The 17,218-nt window shown below is 34.2% G+C and overlaps 2 protein-coding genes across 3 annotated transcripts in view; one reads left to right on the top strand and one right to left on the bottom strand.

Moving 5' to 3' along the window:
• Positions 1 to 734: 734 nt before the first annotated feature.
• On the top strand, positions 735 to 3,201 carry LOC133543492 (general transcription factor II-I repeat domain-containing protein 2A-like). The gene is made up of 2 exons (XM_061888078.1): positions 735 to 2,288; positions 2,401 to 3,201. Exons 1-2 carry the CDS (start codon positions 1,593 to 1,595, stop codon positions 2,947 to 2,949), a joined length of 1,245 nt encoding a protein of 414 aa, XP_061744062.1. The 5' UTR covers positions 735 to 1,592; the 3' UTR covers positions 2,950 to 3,201.
• Positions 3,202 to 7,620: 4,419 nt separating this feature from the next.
• Positions 7,621 to 17,218, bottom strand: part of LOC133543413 (GTP-binding protein REM 2-like) — a 33,148-nt gene continuing 23,550 nt past the window's right edge. For both annotated transcript variants that reach the window (XM_061887967.1, XM_061887966.1), the window contains 2 exons: positions 16,595 to 16,772; positions 7,621 to 8,033 (listed from right to left, as the gene is read on the bottom strand). In XM_061887967.1, the coding sequence (XP_061743951.1) occupies positions 7,741 to 8,033; positions 16,595 to 16,772 (471 nt within the window). In that variant the 3' untranslated portion in view covers positions 7,621 to 7,740. The remainder of the gene's footprint in view (positions 8,034 to 16,594; positions 16,773 to 17,218) is intronic.

Here is a 17,218-nt window from a genome sequence, read left to right as displayed (position 1 = left end):
ATCTTTGAGTTATCGCTAGCGCAAGTCAACGTTCTTTGTTGTTTTAGTCAAATATCTCCATGTTTGTTTACACTTCTCCGTGTCTCACTCGCACGTCTCTCTCTCTCAGAGAGAGAGAGAGAGAGACTCAGTGAGAGCGAGAGCGCCATTCTGATTGGCTGATTCCGAGGAATGGGTTGTCATCTCTATCACAACGATGCGCTGATAGGCTGTTACCACCTGGGTCATACAGAGTTCGTGCCACAGGCGCATGGAACCTTTCGCTGCATGCACACAGTTGCCTCGTATCGCTACTTCGCTAACTTTTCACTCGTCAGTCACTGAATGTGAATCAAATCACAATGGCATGCTCCAAGTTGGCTCAGGCTGGTAAAAGAAAGGTGGACAGGGAAAACCGACGTTTCAAGGAAGAATGGACAGAACAATATGTTTTCGGGCTATAGAGCGTTTTCCGTTCGGGCTCCAGTACTCTGGAATGTCCTCCCGGTAACAGTTCGAGATGCCACCTCAGTAGAAGCATTTAAGTCTCACCTTAAAACTCATTTGTATACTCTAGCCTTCAAATAGACTCCCTTTTTAGACCAGTTGATCTGCCGTTTCTTTTCTTTTTCTTCTATGTCCCACTCTCCCTTGTGGAGGGGGTCCGGTCCGATCCGATCCGGTGGCCATGTACTGCTTGCCTGTGTATCGGCTGGGGACATCTCTGCGCTGCTGATCCGCCCCCGCTTGGGATGGTTTCCTGCTGGCTCCGCTGTGAACGGGACTCTCGCTGCTGTGTTGGATCCGCTTTGGACTGGACTCTCGCGACTGTGTTGGATCCATTGTGGATTGAACTTTCACAGTATCATGTTAGACCCGCTCGACATCCATTGCTTTCCTCCTCTCTAAGGTTCTCATAGTCATTATTGTCACCGATGTCCCACTGGGTGTGAGTTTTCCTTGCCCTAATGTGGGCCTACCGAGGATGTCGTGGTGGTTTGTGCAGCCCTTTGAGACACTAGTGATTTAGGGCTATATAAGTAAACATTGATTGATTGATTTATTTTCATCCTACCTACTGCAAGAACCAGACCAATGTGTCTAATATGCAACAGTACTGTTGCTCTGGTGAAAAGTGAACATCTGAAACGTCACTATCTAAAAGAGCACCGCGAATTTGAAGAGACATTTCCTCATGATTCAGAGCTGAGGAAAAAAAGAAATCACAAGGCTGAAAAAGTCATATGAAACATCAAGCAAGATTTTTGTTAAATCTATGACACAACAACAAATAGCAACAGAGTGCTCACTCAGAGTGGCATGGATTTTGGGTAAACACAAGAAGCCATTCTCTGATGCAGAAATAATTAAAGAATGCTTGACTGAAGTGTTGGGTGCCATGTTTGAAGGCAAAGAAAAGGAGGAAATGACAGCTAAAATAAATCAAATCCCACTCTCTGATGCCACAGCTACCAGACGTACTGAAATACTGGCTGGTGATTTGTTCAAGCAGCTTTGTGATGGAATAAAAAACGCGGAGTGCATATCCTTAGCAGTGGATGAGTCCACTGACACCACTGAAAATGCTCAGTTGTTGGTGTTTGTGAGGTATTATGATGAGGAAAAGGGGGAGTTTATTGAAGATGTTTTGGGCCTGGAAAAACCTCAGTGGACAAACAAGGGGAGAAGACATCTATAAAGCAATATCAGAAATGCTGAATGAAAAAGGGATAGATCTGAAGAAAGTTGTGTCCTTTGCTACTGATGGAGCGCCAGCCATGTTGGGGAGAGAGAAGGGACTGGTTCCGCGTCTGAGAGAACACCACCCTGGCCTGATATCTTATCACTGCATAATCCACCAGTCTGTTCTTTGTGCAAGTCTTGGAGAAGTGTACTCTGAAATCATGACAACAATGATGAAACTCATAAACTTCTTGAGAGCATCATCTGCACTGCAGCACCGCTTGCTGCGCACATTCCTAACAGAGGTAGATGCTGCTTTTGATGATTTGCTCGTGCACAACAACGTCAGATGGCTGAGCAAAGGCAGGGTCCTGGAGCGGTTTTGGGCCATTAGAGAAGAGCTGCAAGTGTTTCTGTCCCAGCAAAATAGCGCAAAAGCAAAACAGTTCCTGGAATTTCTGCAAAATGCTGGGAAAATGGAAGCTGTGGCATTTTTGGCTGATATAACCTCCCATCTCAATGACCTAAATCTCAAGCTACAGGGGAAGAAGAACACAGTGTGTGCGCTGATGTCAGAAGTCCGTGCCTTCCAGAGGAAGCTGGAGCTTTTCAAACGTGACATACAGGTAACAAATTTGTTATTATTATTTTCTACCACACACTATTTTCTTCCACTTGATAATTCATACCTATTTTTAAGCATTGTTCCTAATATATATTTAAACTGTGTATCTACAGGAGGAACTGCTCCACTTCCCCAAACTTCTGGAACTGACCAAAGGAGAGGGAGATCATCAGTGCCATTTGGAATTCTTGGAAAAACTCATTGCAAATTTCAAGATTCGCTTTGATGGCTTCATTTTGGGAAAACAAGTCCTGCTGTTCATTGAAAACCCATTCCTGATCAGAAATGTGAGTGCGTTCTCTGAAGAAGCAAAACAAGTCTTCCCATGGGCCAGAGCTGCTTCACTGCAGACTGAGCTGATTGATCTCCAAGAAAGTGTCGCACTGAAAGAGGCTCAGTGTGACGCCATCACCTTCTGGTCAAAGCTGGTCATTCCTTCCAAGTTCCCTCTGCTGCATAAGATGGCCTGTCACATCCTCATAATGTTTGGCTCACCATACAGCTGTGAGTCTGCCTTCTCTACAATGAACATTGTGAAGAACAAGTACCACAGCAGACTGACAGATGAACACCTGGATCAGTGTCTCCGCCTGGCCATCACACCTTTTGTGCCAAAGTTCAAAGTTTTGGCTTCAACCCCAAGAGCCCAATTCTCCCATTGAGCAGCTGTGTTTTACACAATGGGAATATACTGTACCATAGTTGTATTTGCACATGAATGAGATCTGTTAAGGTCATTTGTTTACCAGGGATAGGAGGGTTGTGTTTAAAAGTATTTATTTTTTGTTAAAACTGAAAGTTTTATTTAAGTTCTTATTTATTTTTGTTTCAAAGAAAATCTTTCATGTATATTATTGGATATTTATTTAATTTTTTTTCATTTTAAGAAAATGTTAAACTACTACCTACCTCCTGCGACCATATAAGCTTGATCGATAATAAACGGACCCAGCCTGTTTCAAAATAACATTTGTGGACCTTCAAGATTTGTACATGAGGACCCCTGGTCTATATATATATATATATATATATATATATATATATGTGTATGTAAGTATGTATATATATATATATATGTGTGTGTATGTAAGTATGTATTTATATGTATATATATATATGTATTTATGTCTATATATATATGTATGTATATATATATGTATGTGTGTATATATATATATATAAATATTTATATATATATATATATATGTATGTATCTATATATATAAATATATATGTATTTATTAATTTATTTTTCCAAATCATTTCATTTAATCTATACAGCATTTTTCATACACAGGCCAAACAAAAAATGCGACCTATAATTTTGTAAATTCACATAGTGAAGTGAATTATATTTATATAGCGCTTTTCTGTAGTGACTCAAAGCGCTTTGCATAGTGAAATCCATTACCTAAGTTAGGGGGACACGGGGAGCAGGTGGGTAATTGGTCTTGCCCAAGGACACAACGGCAGTGACTAGGGTGGCAGTAGCGGGGATCGAACCTGCAACCCTGAAGTTGTTTGCACAGCCGCTGTACCAACCGAGCCACGAATTAATTCAAATTATAAATAAAAAGCACATTCATTGTTTGAAGCCGGCGGCGTTGCTGGGTGTTGTTGATAAACGGATTTCGCTTTGCATAGTAGAGTTTTACCTTTTACTTCCAGATGTGGCGACGAACTGTTGTTACTGACAGTGGTTTTCTGAAGCTTTCCTGAGCCCATGTGGTGATATCCTTTACACACTGATGTGGCTTTTTGATGTAGTACCGTCTGAGGGTCACGGGCATTCAATGTTGTTGTTGTTTTTTTCCGAAATCATTTAGTTTACTGAGAGGAGCCAGATGAGGTGGTTCGGGCAACTGGTTAGGATGCCACCCGAACGCCTCTCTAGGGAGGTGTTTCAGGCACATCCGACCAGTAGGAGGCCACGGAGAAGACCTAGGACACGGGAAGACGATGTCTCCTGGCTGGCATGGGAATGCCTCAAGATCCCCCGGGAAGAGCTGGACAAAGTGGCTGGGGAGAGGGAACTCTGGGCTTTCCTGCTTAGGCTGCTGCCCCCGCGACCCGACCTCGGATAAGCGGAAGAAGATGAATGGATGGTTTATTTTGTACAGCTTTTTTTCCATACACAGGCAAAAAAAAGGGCTTCCCACAAAATAATTGACTTTTATTTGTGTAAATTCACATAATGAAGTGATATATATTTATATAGCGCATTTCTCTAGTGACTGAAAGCGCTTTACACAGTGAAACCCATTATCTAAGTTACATTTAAACCAGTGTGGGTGGCACCAGGAGCAGGTGGGTAAAGTGTCTTGCCCAAGGACACAACGGCAGTGACGAGGATGGCGGAAGAGGGGATCGAACCTGCAACGCTGAAGTTGCTGGTACCCACTGAGCCACAAATTAATGTAAATTATGGATAAAATGCGCATTCTTTGTTTGTTACATACACATATTTAATGCTTGCTTATTTTAAAAGATTAATTTTGCGTTTTTGTGCTTAGTTATGCTCATTTATAAGCTAGAAAATGCCCCTACTTCTTCACAAATGAATCAATTTACCATCCAGCTGCAGTTGCACCCATTTTGCCTCAAGAGAGTGCCAGTGAACCGAGCACACGTCTTTTAACCTTGCAGTCACTTTCGATAGTTACGAGCCAAGGGTTTAAAAAAAAAAGTTGCCATTTTCAAAAATTTGCGTCCTATAATAGCCTCACCCTTCTTATTTTCTTAAGGTTTAAACGGCCTTTGATGATTTTTTTTTTAAATATGTGCTATTTGGATTTACACTATGAAAAAAAAATGAAAAGGAATTTTACCTTTGCAACCTTATTATAACATTGGCTAAGCTTTATATTCATAAATGTAGGCTGACCATGTTGTGAAATCCCAAAAAGAGGACACATTTGCCAAATTTGCCAATGATACTTGAACTTGCTTTATAAATAATACATTTATTTCAATAAAGCATTTTTTATCCTCTGTTGACAGCAGTGTCGGCACTAGGAATTTTCAAAATGGGGTCCCGTGAACCCCATCACGTCATAAAAATGGGGTCCCACAGTAAATTTTTGGGGTCCCACTTCTTTGTAAGTGTTATGAAAAAAAAAGATAAACCCTTGCATTGTCCTGTTATATATCTCACATTCTATGTCGTGTTTTGGAAAAAGGTTGTCATAAACATTAATTAATTAAAAGAAATAATAAAAAAGAAGACACATTTGTATGCATATGTAAATATTTTCAATTATAAACATTCATTCACTTTGTTCTTTCCTTCATGGATCTAAACGTTACCGCTGCTGGTAGTTTTTTCTATGTTTTTATTTAATAAGTTGAAGGTGTATTTATTTCAGTATAAAAGTGTAAAAAGTGTTTTGCTTCGGTCATGAAATGATGATAATGGTGTGCAATCCCGGTGGGCGTAAAACGTTAGGAAAAAGCTGCAGAGTGTTGGGTTCAGTGTGTGCGTGTGCGCAACCTTCCTCCCCTGCAGCAGAGGAAGTCAGACCACGTGACTTCTCTTCAACAACAACAACAACAATGGCCACCATGTTCCCGGCTTGAGCTCCCTGATGACAATAACATGGCAACTACATCCCCATTCATACTTGCCAACCCTCCCAGATTTTCCAGGAGACTCACGAAATTCAACGGCTGTACCGAAAACCTCCCGGAAGAAATTTTCTCCCGAAAATCTCCCGAAATTCAGCCCGAGCTGGAGGCCACGCCCCCTCCAGCTCAAACATGCACAGTTCGAAGCTTGAAAAGGAGGATTGCAGGCGGATCTGACGGCATTTAAAGTCATTTTTAAAAAAGACTGCTAATCTTGCTCCTTTTCGACCGGACGACCGCAGAGAAACAAAGTAGGAACACTCCGGAGGCAGAAGTTCATTAAGAGGGGCGGACTCACCGGCTCTCAGCCATGTTTCCGTCACACAGAGGAAGTCAAGTTCGCCGCCCGCGGGAAGTGAAGAAATCCTTCAGGATAAATGTTTTGTTTGTCAAAGATCTTGCGTTCACAAGACCCAAACTGGCGGGGGCCAGCACGTCCAAGGGCGCAGCTAATCCAGGTGGGGCCCGACACACAGCCCGCAGGTGGCGAGGGAGAAGAGCCAAGAGGCGGGAAAGGAAGACAGGAATCTGGCCAGCTGAAAAAGCTGACTTGGACGTCGAAAAACCAACGTTGAAGTTGATCACAGTGGGAGAGGGGCAAAGATCCAACAGTGTTTGGCGGTCATACACAAGCAGTGAGCTGACAGAGACAAAAATAGACACAAACAACACAAAAACCAACAGAGCTGACAGCGAGAGACGGCAGGCCAAAGCACATACTGGTGCCATCTTTTGGAAACTCGGAAGTGACGTTACTCAAATAGTGAAAGTTAAGTGTTGTTGTTTTGTTTTGTTTTAGTAACCAGCAAACACAGTACAGTTCATCATCATCATCATTTATTTTCATTCCTTTCATGAAAATGCATATTTACAAGCCACGTACAATTGACACTTTCATTGTTTTGTTTTTTTGTTTCTTATACATTTCCATGATCAGAAAAGAGCAGATGGAAGAATAATATTCCTATATTTATCTGCTCCTTTTTCAACACAAATTACAGTATTTTAGATTACTCTATAACTGTTCCCTCCACCAACACCCAAACTCCAACATACTTTTCCATTTTCCTTTAAGCATTTTCACAATGAGACGTCCAATCTAAATCAAAACTCAGTTTGATATAATTCCAGTTTTCTCTTTTTGTAACTCTTTTTAAATACAAAGATATTCTTACAGCTTTTTTAAGTCTTTGCACAGTACAGTTAGAACAACTGTTTTATTACTGTGTATTTGTTAGGTGCCGTCTGAAATTCAACTATTTATTTTATTAATATATATATATATATGGTAAAATAAATATATATAGCTAGAATTCAATGAAAGTTGGTGAATTGGCTGTAAATATAGTCATCCCCTCTTAACCACGCCCCCCCGCTCAAACCACGCCTCCCCCCACCTCCCGAAATCGGAGGTCTCAAGGTTGGCAAGTATGATCCCCATCCATCCATTAACTACATCTCAATGTGTATTCATCCACCTTCTGAGCCTTCTTCTCCTTCTCCTGGCTTGCTGATGCCGCTGTATATATATATATATATATATATATATATATATATATATTTCTAATCCTTCGACTCACCACGCAGTGTTTCCCCGCTCGCTATCGCCATGGAGACCACAACAAGATGAGTCACCAGCCAGGTCTTCCTCGCTCTAATGAGGCAACCGGAGTGCACCCCGGCCGCTGTAAGTGAGACGATGGACGAGGTTGACAAAAACAAAAACGTTTTATTGACACCAAGTAGCACTAATGTTTATTTACACGGCATATTCACACCATAGGAATGACAATCATGGGCTAACCGCACATCCGGGTCTGCCGATGACGTCACAGCGCGCCCAAATCGTGACAGGAGCGGGACTTCTGCCTGAGGATCCGGCCCACGTCGCGTTCGCGCTGGTACCGAGGAACCAGGCTGGACAGGAAGCGCTTGGCCCGCGAGGTGATGCTCTCCCGCTGGCCTCCTCCGCTCATGTCCTCCGGGCTGCTCCCCGGGGCCCACGGAGGCTGGCCCCGCGCTAACCGCACCACGCACTCCAGGAGCTCCTGGGTGCGGTGGTCCAGGGAGGCCGAAATCTCCAGGTAGAGACAGTTGTAGAGGGCGGCGCTCGTCATGGCCTCTGTGGGGCGACGCAGACACGGGATTGGGGTTTTAACCAGCAGGGAGACAATAGAAGGAAGTCTAAGTAAAACGTGGGAAAAAAGTAGATTTTTTTTTTCAGGAAAACTTTATTTGAATTGGAAAAACGCAAAATAAAGTTGAAAATGTGCAACAATAAAGTGGCAATTATTATTAGAAAATAGTTGTAATATTAAGTGAAAAAAGTAAAATTTGTAATTGAAAAAGTCTAATATTGAGAAAATTTTTTTAAAAAATTTACAAGTAAGATATGGAGAGAAAACATTTTTATCAGGGGAAAAAAACGATTTGTGAATAAGAATAAAAACAAAATAAACAAAGTTAATATACATGACTGAACTGTATTATTGGGGGGGTGGGGGGAATTAGGAGAAAAATGCTTAATTTTCAAAAGAAAGTAAAAATATTTATGACAAAATGGTTAAATTTTACAAGAAAAAAAAAGTAATATAAAATAGAAAGCATCTGTAATATGTAATAAGAAAAGAAAGTGTTTTTTTTACAAGATAAAATTGTACTATAAAATCAAAAGTAACCGTATTACAAAAAATATGGAATATCAACAGAAGAAAGTGTCATTTTTATAATATAAAAAGAAAAAAATGACATTTTTACAAGAAAAAATGTTATGTAAAAGGAAAAAAAAACGATTTTGTGAATAAAAAATAAAAACAAAATAAACAGTTAATAATATACACGACTGAATTGTAATATTGAGAGAAAAATACGTAATTTTAAGAAGAAAGTAAATTTTTTTATGACAAAATGGTTAAATTTTACCAGAAAAAAATGTACTATAAAATAAAAAGCATCTGTAATATGTAATAAGAAAATAATTTTTTTTTGACAGGATACAATTGTAATATTAAATAAAAAGTATCTGTAATGTGTAATAAGAAAAGAAAGGGTTTTTTTTACAATATAAAATTGTACTATAAAATCAAAAGTAACCGTATTACAAAAAATCGGGAATATCAACAGAAGAAAGTGTCATTTTTATAATATAAAAAGAAAAAATTACATTTTTACAAGAAAAAATTTCATGTAAAAGGAAAAAAAAAACGATTTTGTGAATAAAAAAATAAATACAGTTAATAATATACACGACTGAATAGTAATTTTGAGAGAAAAATACGTAATTTTAAGAAGAAAGTAAATTTTTTTATGACAAAATGGTTAAATTTTACAAGAAAAAAATGTAATATAAAATAAAAAGCATCTGTAATATGTAATAAGAAAATATTTTTTTTTTGACAGGATAAAATTGTAATATTAAATAAAAAGTATCTGTAATGTGTCATAAGAAAAGAAAGTGTTTTTTTTTTACAAGATAAAATTGTACTATAAAATCAAAAGTAACCGTATTACAAAAAATATGGAATATCAACAGAAGAAAGTGTCATTTTTATAATATAAAAAGAAAAAAAATGACATTTTTACAAGAAAACATTTTATGTAAAAGGAAAAAAAAACGATTTTGTGAATAAAAAATAAAAACAAAATAAACAGTTAATAATATACACGACTGAATTGTAATATTGAGAGAAAAATAGGTAATTTTAAGAAGAAAGTAAAAAATTTTATGACAAAATGGTTAAATTTTACAAGAAAAAAATGTACTATAAAATAAAAAGCATCTGTAATATGTAATAAGAAAATATTTCTTTTTTGACAGGATAAAATTGTAATATTAAATAAAAAGTATCTGTAATGTGTAATAAGAAAAGAAAGGTTTTTTTTTACAATATAAAATTGTACTATAAAATCAAAAGTAACCGTATTACAAAAAATCGGGAATATCAACAGAAGAAAGTGTCATTTTTATAATATAAAAAGAAAAAATTACATTTTTACAAGAAAACATTTCATGTAAAAGGAAAAAAAAAAACGATTTTGTGAATAAAAAAATAAATACAGTTAATAATATACACGACTGAATAGTAATTTTGAGAGAAAAATACGTAATTTTAAGAAGAAAGTAAATTTTTTTATGACAAAATGGTTAAATTTTACAAGAAAAAAATGTAATATAAAATAAAAAGCATCTGTAATATGTAATAAGAAAATATTTTTTTTTTGACAGGATAAAATTGTAATATTAAATAAAAAGTATCTGTAATGTGTAATAAGAAAAGAAAGTGGTTTTTTTTACAAAATAAAATTGTACTATAAAATCAAAAGTAACCTTATTACAAAAAATATGGAATATCAACAGAAGAAAGTGTCATTTTTTATAATATAAAAAGAAAAAAATGACATTTTTACAAGAAAACATTTTATGTAAAAGGAAAAAAAAACGATTTTGTGAATAAAAAATAAAAACAAAATAAACAGTTAATAATATACACGACTGAATTGTAATATTGAGAGAAAAATAGGTAATTTTAAGAAGAAAGTAAAAAAATTTATGACAAAAAGGTTAAATTTTACAAGAAAAAAATGTACTATAAAATAAAAAGCATCTGTAATATGTAATAAGAAAATATTTCTTTTTTGACAGGATAAAATTGTAATATTAAATAAAAAGTATCTGTAATGTGTAATAAGAAAAGAAAGGGTTTTTTTTACAATATAAAATTGTACTATAAAATCAAAAGTAACCGTATTACAAAAAATCGGGAATATCAACAGAAGAAAGTGTCATTTTTATAATATAAAAAGAAAAAATTACATTTTTACAAGAAAAAATTTCATGTAAAAGGAAAAAAAAAAAGATTTTGTGAATAAAAAAATAAACACAGTTAATAATATACACGACTGAATAGTAATATTGAGAGAAAAATACATAATTTTAAGAAGAAAGTACATTTTTTTATGACAAAATGGTTAAATTTTACAAGAAAAAAATGTAATATAAAATAAAAAGCATCTGTAATATGTAATACGAAATTTTTATTTTTTTTGACAGAATAAAATTGTAATATTAAATAAAAAGTATCTGTAATATGTAATAAGAAAAGAAAGTGATTTTTTTACAAGATAAAATTGTACTATAAAATCAAAAGTAACCGTATTACAAAAAATATGGAATATAAACAGAAGAAAGTGTCATTTTTATAGTGTATAAAAAATGACATTTTTACAATAAAAAATTTCATGTAAAAGGAAAAAAAAACGATTTTGTGAATAAAAAAATAAACACAGTTAATAATATACACGACTGAATTGTAATATTGAGAGAAAAATACGTAATTTTAAGAAGAAAGTAAAATTTTTGATGACAAAATGGTTAAATTTTACAAGAAAAAAATGTAATATAAAATAAAAAGCATCTGTAATATGTAATAAGAAAATATTTTTTTTTGACAGGATAAAATTGTAATATTAAATAAAAAGTATCTGTAATATGAAATAAGAAAAGAAAGTGGTTTTTTTTACAAGATGAAATTGTACTATAAAATCAAAAGTAACCGTATTACAAAAAATATGGAATATCAACAGAAGAAAGTGTCATTTTTATAATACAAAAAGAAAAAATGACATTTTTACAAGAAAAAATTTCATGTAAAAGGAAAAAAAAAACGATTTTGTGAATAAAAAATAAAAACAAAATAAACAGTTAATAATATACACGAGTGAATTGTAATATTGAGAGAAAAATACGTAATTTTAAGAAGAAAGTAAAAATTTTTTTATGACAAAATGGTTCAATTTTACAAGAAAAAAATGTAATATAAAACAAAAAGCATTTGTAATATGTAATAAGAAAATATATATATTTTTTGACAGGATAAAATTGTAATATAAAATAAAAAGTATCTGTAATATATAATAAGAAAAGAAAGTGTTTTTTTTTACAAGATAAAATTGTACTATAAAATCAAAAGTAACCGTATCACAAAAAATATGTAATATCAAGAAAGTGTCATTTTTATAATATAAAAAGAAAAAATTACATTTTCACAAGAAAAAATTTCATGTAAAAGGGAAAAAAAACGATTTTGTGAATAAAAAAAATAAACACAGTTAATAATATATACGACTGAATTGTAATATTGAGAGAAAAATACGTAATTTTAAGCAGAAAGTAAAAATTTTTATGACAAAATGGTTAAATTTTACAAGAAAAAAATGTACTATAAAATAAAAAGCATCTGTAATATGTAATAAGAAAATATATATTTTTTGACAGGATAAAATTGTAATATTAAATAAAAAGTATCTGTTATATGTAATAAGAAAAGAAAGTGTTTTTTTTAAAAGATAAAATTGTACTATGAAATCAAAAGTAACCTTATTACAAAAAATATGTAATATCAACAGAAGAAAGTGTCATTTTTGTAGTATATAAACAAAAATGACATTTTTATAAGAAAAAATTTCATGTAAAAGGAAAAAAAAACGATTTTGTGAATAAAAAAATAAACACAGTTAATAATATACACGACTGAATTGTGATATTGAGTGAAAAATACGTAATTTTAAGAAGAAAGTAAATTTTTTTAAGACAAAATGGTAAATTTTACAAGAAAAAAATGTAATATAAAATAAAAAGCATCTGTAATATGTAATAAGAAAATATATTTTTTTTTTGACAGGATAAAATTGTAATATTAAATAAAAAGTATCTGTAATATGTGATAAGAAAAGAAGGTGTTTTTTTTACAAGATAAAATTGTACTATAAAATCAAAAGTAACCTTATCACAAAACATATGTAATATCAACAGAAGAAAGTGTCATTTTTATAATATAAAAAGAAAAAAATGACATTTTTACAATAAAAAATTTCATGATAAAAGGAAAAAAAACGATTTTGTGAATAAAAAAATAAACAGTTAATAATGTACACGACTGAATTGTAATATTGAGAGAAAAATACGTAATTTTAAGAAGAAAGTCAAATTTTTTATGACAAAATGGTTAAATTTTACAAGAAAAAAATTTACTATAAAGTAAAAAGCATCTGTAATATGTAATAAGAAAATATATATTTTTTTGACAGGATAAAATTGTACTATTGAATAAAAAGTATCCTTTGTACAAAAAATATTTAATATCAACAGAAGAAAGTTTCATTTTTATAATATAAAAAGAAAAAATGACATTTTTACAAGAAAAAATTAAATATAAAATGAAAATAAAAAAACAACATTTTGGGGACAAAAATAAAAACAAAATAAACACAGTTAATAATATACACGACTGAATTGTAATATTGAGAGAAAAAAATTGAGAGAAAAACACGTAATTTTAAGAAGAAAGTACAAATATTTATGACAAAATGGTTAAATTTCACCCAAAAAATTGTAATATCAAATAAAAAGCATCCGTGATATATACTAAGAAAAAGAAGTTTTTTTTTGACAAGATAAATTTGTAATATTAAAGAAAAGCTAACATTTTTACAAAAAATATATAATATTGAGAAAAAAAATGTGTAATTTTTAAAATATAAAAAGAAAAAGTGTCATTTTTACAAAAAAAATGTAATGAAAAAGCACAAATTTAGATTTTTAAGAGAAAAAAATATGTAATATCATGTAAAAAGTGTCATTTTTATAATACAAAGAGAAAAAGTAACTTTTTTTTTTATGAGAAGAGGGATGCAATGTTAAGAGGTAAAAAGGTAAATAAAAATAAAATAATAGTTTTTAGAGCCACATTTTAAATATTGCTGGACTCTAGAAAAATGTTGCGCCGCCTCCGTAGCAGAACCACCAGGTTCTGTAACAGTTTTTACCCTAAGGCCATAAAACTCTTGAACGCATCATAATAATCCCAAACAATTCCCCCCTTAAAACGGATTAACTCGCTGGACTATAAAGACAATATAGCATACATCTATAAACACGGATGCATATGAAGAAGTGCAATATATTTATCTGTACAGTAATCTATTTATTTATATCTGCACCTTACTGCTTTTTTATCCTGCTCTACCATGAGCTAATGCAACAAAATTCCGTTCTTATCTGTCCTGTAAAGTTCAAATTTCAATGACAATATAAGGAAGTCTAAGTAAAACATGGGGGGGGAAAAAGGAGATTTTTTTAGGAAAGCTTGATTTGAATTGAAGAATGCAAAAAAAAGTTGGAATTTTGCAAAAACAAGTTGAAAATGTGCGACAATAAAGTCGCAAAAAGTTGTAATATTGGGTGAAAAAAGTAAAATTTTTATTACAAAAAAAATACAATACCATTTTTACAAGAACGATATAAAGACAAAATATTTTTTGTGAGGAGAAAACGTTGCAAAATTAAGAGGACTTTTTTGTGAATAAATATTAAATATAAAATAAATGCAGTTAAAAATATACAAGACTGTAAGATTGAAAGAAAAACATTTGGAGAAAAATATGTAATCTTAAGAGGAGAGTAAAATATTTATGACTAATTGGTAACATTTTACAAAAAAATTAAAAATAAAATATATAGTATCAAGAAAAAAAAGTGTATTTTTCATAATACAAAGATAAAAAAAAAAGACAATTTACAAGAAAAAAACTAATATAAAAACAGAAAATTTAATTTTTTATGAGAAAAATAATGTAATATCAAGAAAAATGAGTGACATTTTATAATACAAAGAGAAAAAGTTCAATTTTGATTTGAAGAGGGATGCAATGTTAAAAGGTAAAAAGTAAAAAAAAAAAAAAGTTGAAACGTGAAAAAAAAATAGCTGATTCTTTAGCAAAACTTTTGTATTAGTAAAATAAAAGTACACTTTTTTTTTTAAATTAACGGGATAACATGTTTTGTATTTTATGCAAAAATGAAGAGTAAAACGTAACATTGTTATGAAAAATTTATTTTATGATTAAAAGAGAACTTTTAAAAAAAAAACCTTGAACGGGACAAGGGGTAGGAAATGGATGGATGGATGGATGGATGGAAATATTATTGCTGCAAGAGTAAAATTGTAATTTAAAGAAACAACAATTGCAACATGAGATAAGTTTGGTTTTTGCAGAAAAAACTCTTAATGGTGGATATTTTTATAAAACATTTTTGAATAAAATTATGTTTTCGTAACATTCCGCCTTTTTTCTCATAATGTTCCTTTTTTACCCTCTGGATTGCCTTTAAAGGCCTACTGAAACCCACTACTGCCGACCACGCAGTCTGATAGTTTATATATCAATGATGAAATATTAACATTGCAACACATGCCAATACGGCCTTTTTAGTTTACTAAATTGCAATTTGAAATTTCGCGTGGAAGTATCATGCTAAAACGTCGCGGCATGATGACGCGTGCGCGTGACGTCACGCATTGTAGAGGACATTTTGTTCCAGCACCGTTCCCAGCTATAAGTCGTCTGTTTTGATCGCATAATTCCACAGTATTATGGACATCTGTGTTCCTGAATCTTTTGCGATTTGTTCAATGAATAATGGAGACGTCAAAGAAGAAAGCTGTAGGTGGGAAGCGGTGTATTGCGGCCGCCTTTAGCAACAGAAACACAGCCGGTGTTTCATTGTTTACATTCTCGAAAGATGACAGTCAAGCTTTTCTATGGAACAGAGATGCCAAGCGAACACGGTTGGATTGGACCACACACACAAAGTACAGTGTATTATGCAGCGATCATTTCGAAAGATCGTGTTTCGAAGAGAGTCCCTTGCGATGTGCAGAGATGGGCCTCGCCACCACCCGTCGACTAGTGCTGAAGAACACAGCCGGTGTTTAATTGTTTACATTCCCGAAAGATGACAGTCAAGCTTTACTATGGAACAGAGATGTCAAGCGAACACGGTTGGATTGGACCACACACACAAAGTACAGTGTATAATGCAGTGATCATTTCGAAAGATTGTGTTTCGAAGAGGGTCCCTTGCGAAGGGCAGAGATGGGCCTCGACACCACCCGTCGACTGGTGCTGAAGAAAGGTGCCGACTTTCAGGTTGTACATGTACGACCATATAATCTCACTAAAACACTAGTAACACAATAAGCAGATAAGGGATTTTCCAGAATGATCCTAGTAAATGTGTGTAATAACATCTGAATCGCTCCCACTTACCTCGTCTTTTTTTCTCTAGTTCTTCACACTCACTTTCCTCACCCAGGAATCTTTCATCCTCGCTCAAATTAATGGGAAAATTGTCGCTTTCTCGGTCTGAATCGCTCTCGCTGCTGGTGGCCATGATTGTAAACAATGTTCAGATGTGTGGAGCCCTACAACCCGTGACGTCACGCGCGCATCGTCTGCTACTTCCGGTACAGGCAAGGTTTTTTTTTTTAGAGACCAAAAGTTGCAAACTTTATCATCGATGTCCTCTACTAAATCCTTTCAGCAAAAATATGGCAATATCGCGAAATGATCAAGTATGACACATAGAATGGACCTGCTATCCCCGTTTAATTAAGAAAATCTCATTTCAGTAGGCCTTTAAGCCTAATCAGATTTTCCTGGTTGTCATAACAAAGCGAAGCTGATGATAGAAAACATACGTAACAAAAAATACTGAAATTAACAATGTAAAAAAATAAATAATACAAATAATTTTTACAAAGCCTTGTACAGCATGAGTTTTTTTTTTTTTTACATTAACGTTCTGATAAAAGTGCCTGCATGTCCCATAATGTCAGTCTGTACCTTGTGATGTCACCTCACGGGAGCGGACCAGGTCGCTCTTGTTGCCCACCAGGATGATGGGGGTCTGGGGCTGAGTCTCTCGCAGGAGGAGGCGGAGCTGGGCCGTGCGGTGGAAGCTCCGCCTGTCGGTCACCGAGAACACCAGGACGCACGCCTCGCACTGCAGCCCCGAAAGGTCCTGAAAACACAAAAAGGTTAGAATAAACACAATGAGCCTTCCCGGTAAGGTTTATTCAGGTGTACTTGAGAGGAGGCTACGCCGGATAGTCGAACCTCGGATTCAGGAGGAACAGTGTGGTTTTCGTCCTGGTTGTGGAACTGTGGACCAGCTCTATACTCTCGGCAGGGTTCTTGAGGGTGCATGGGAGTTTGCCCAACCAGTCTACATGTGCTTTGTGGACTTGGAGAAGGCATTCGACCTTGTCCCTCGGGAAGTCCTGTGGGGGGTGCTCAGAGAGTATGGGGTACTGGACTGTCTTATTGTGGCGGTCCGCTCCCTGTATGATCAGTGTCAGAGCTTGGTCCGCATTGCCGGCAGTAAGTCAAACACGTTTCCAGTGAGGGTTGGACTCCGCCAAGGGTGTCCTTTGTCACCGATTCTGTTCATAACTTTTATGGACAGAA

Source organism: Nerophis ophidion, linkage group LG26 (assembly GCF_033978795.1).
Source record: "Nerophis ophidion isolate RoL-2023_Sa linkage group LG26, RoL_Noph_v1.0, whole genome shotgun sequence".
Taxonomy (NCBI): domain Eukaryota; kingdom Metazoa; phylum Chordata; class Actinopteri; order Syngnathiformes; family Syngnathidae; genus Nerophis; species Nerophis ophidion.
Note: the sequence above shows the minus strand (reverse complement) of the source record. Positions and strands in the feature narration are given on the sequence as shown.

Excerpts from the sequence above, each read along its gene's own strand:
- LOC133543492 (XM_061888078.1), top strand. The coding sequence starts at position 1,593 with ATGATGAGGAAAAGGGGGAGTTTATTGAAGATGTTTTGGGCCTGGAAA. Across the intron at positions 2,289-2,400 it reads TTTTCAAACGTGACATACAG|GAGGAACTGCTCCACTTCCC; the intron begins GTAACAAATTTG and ends GTGTATCTACAG.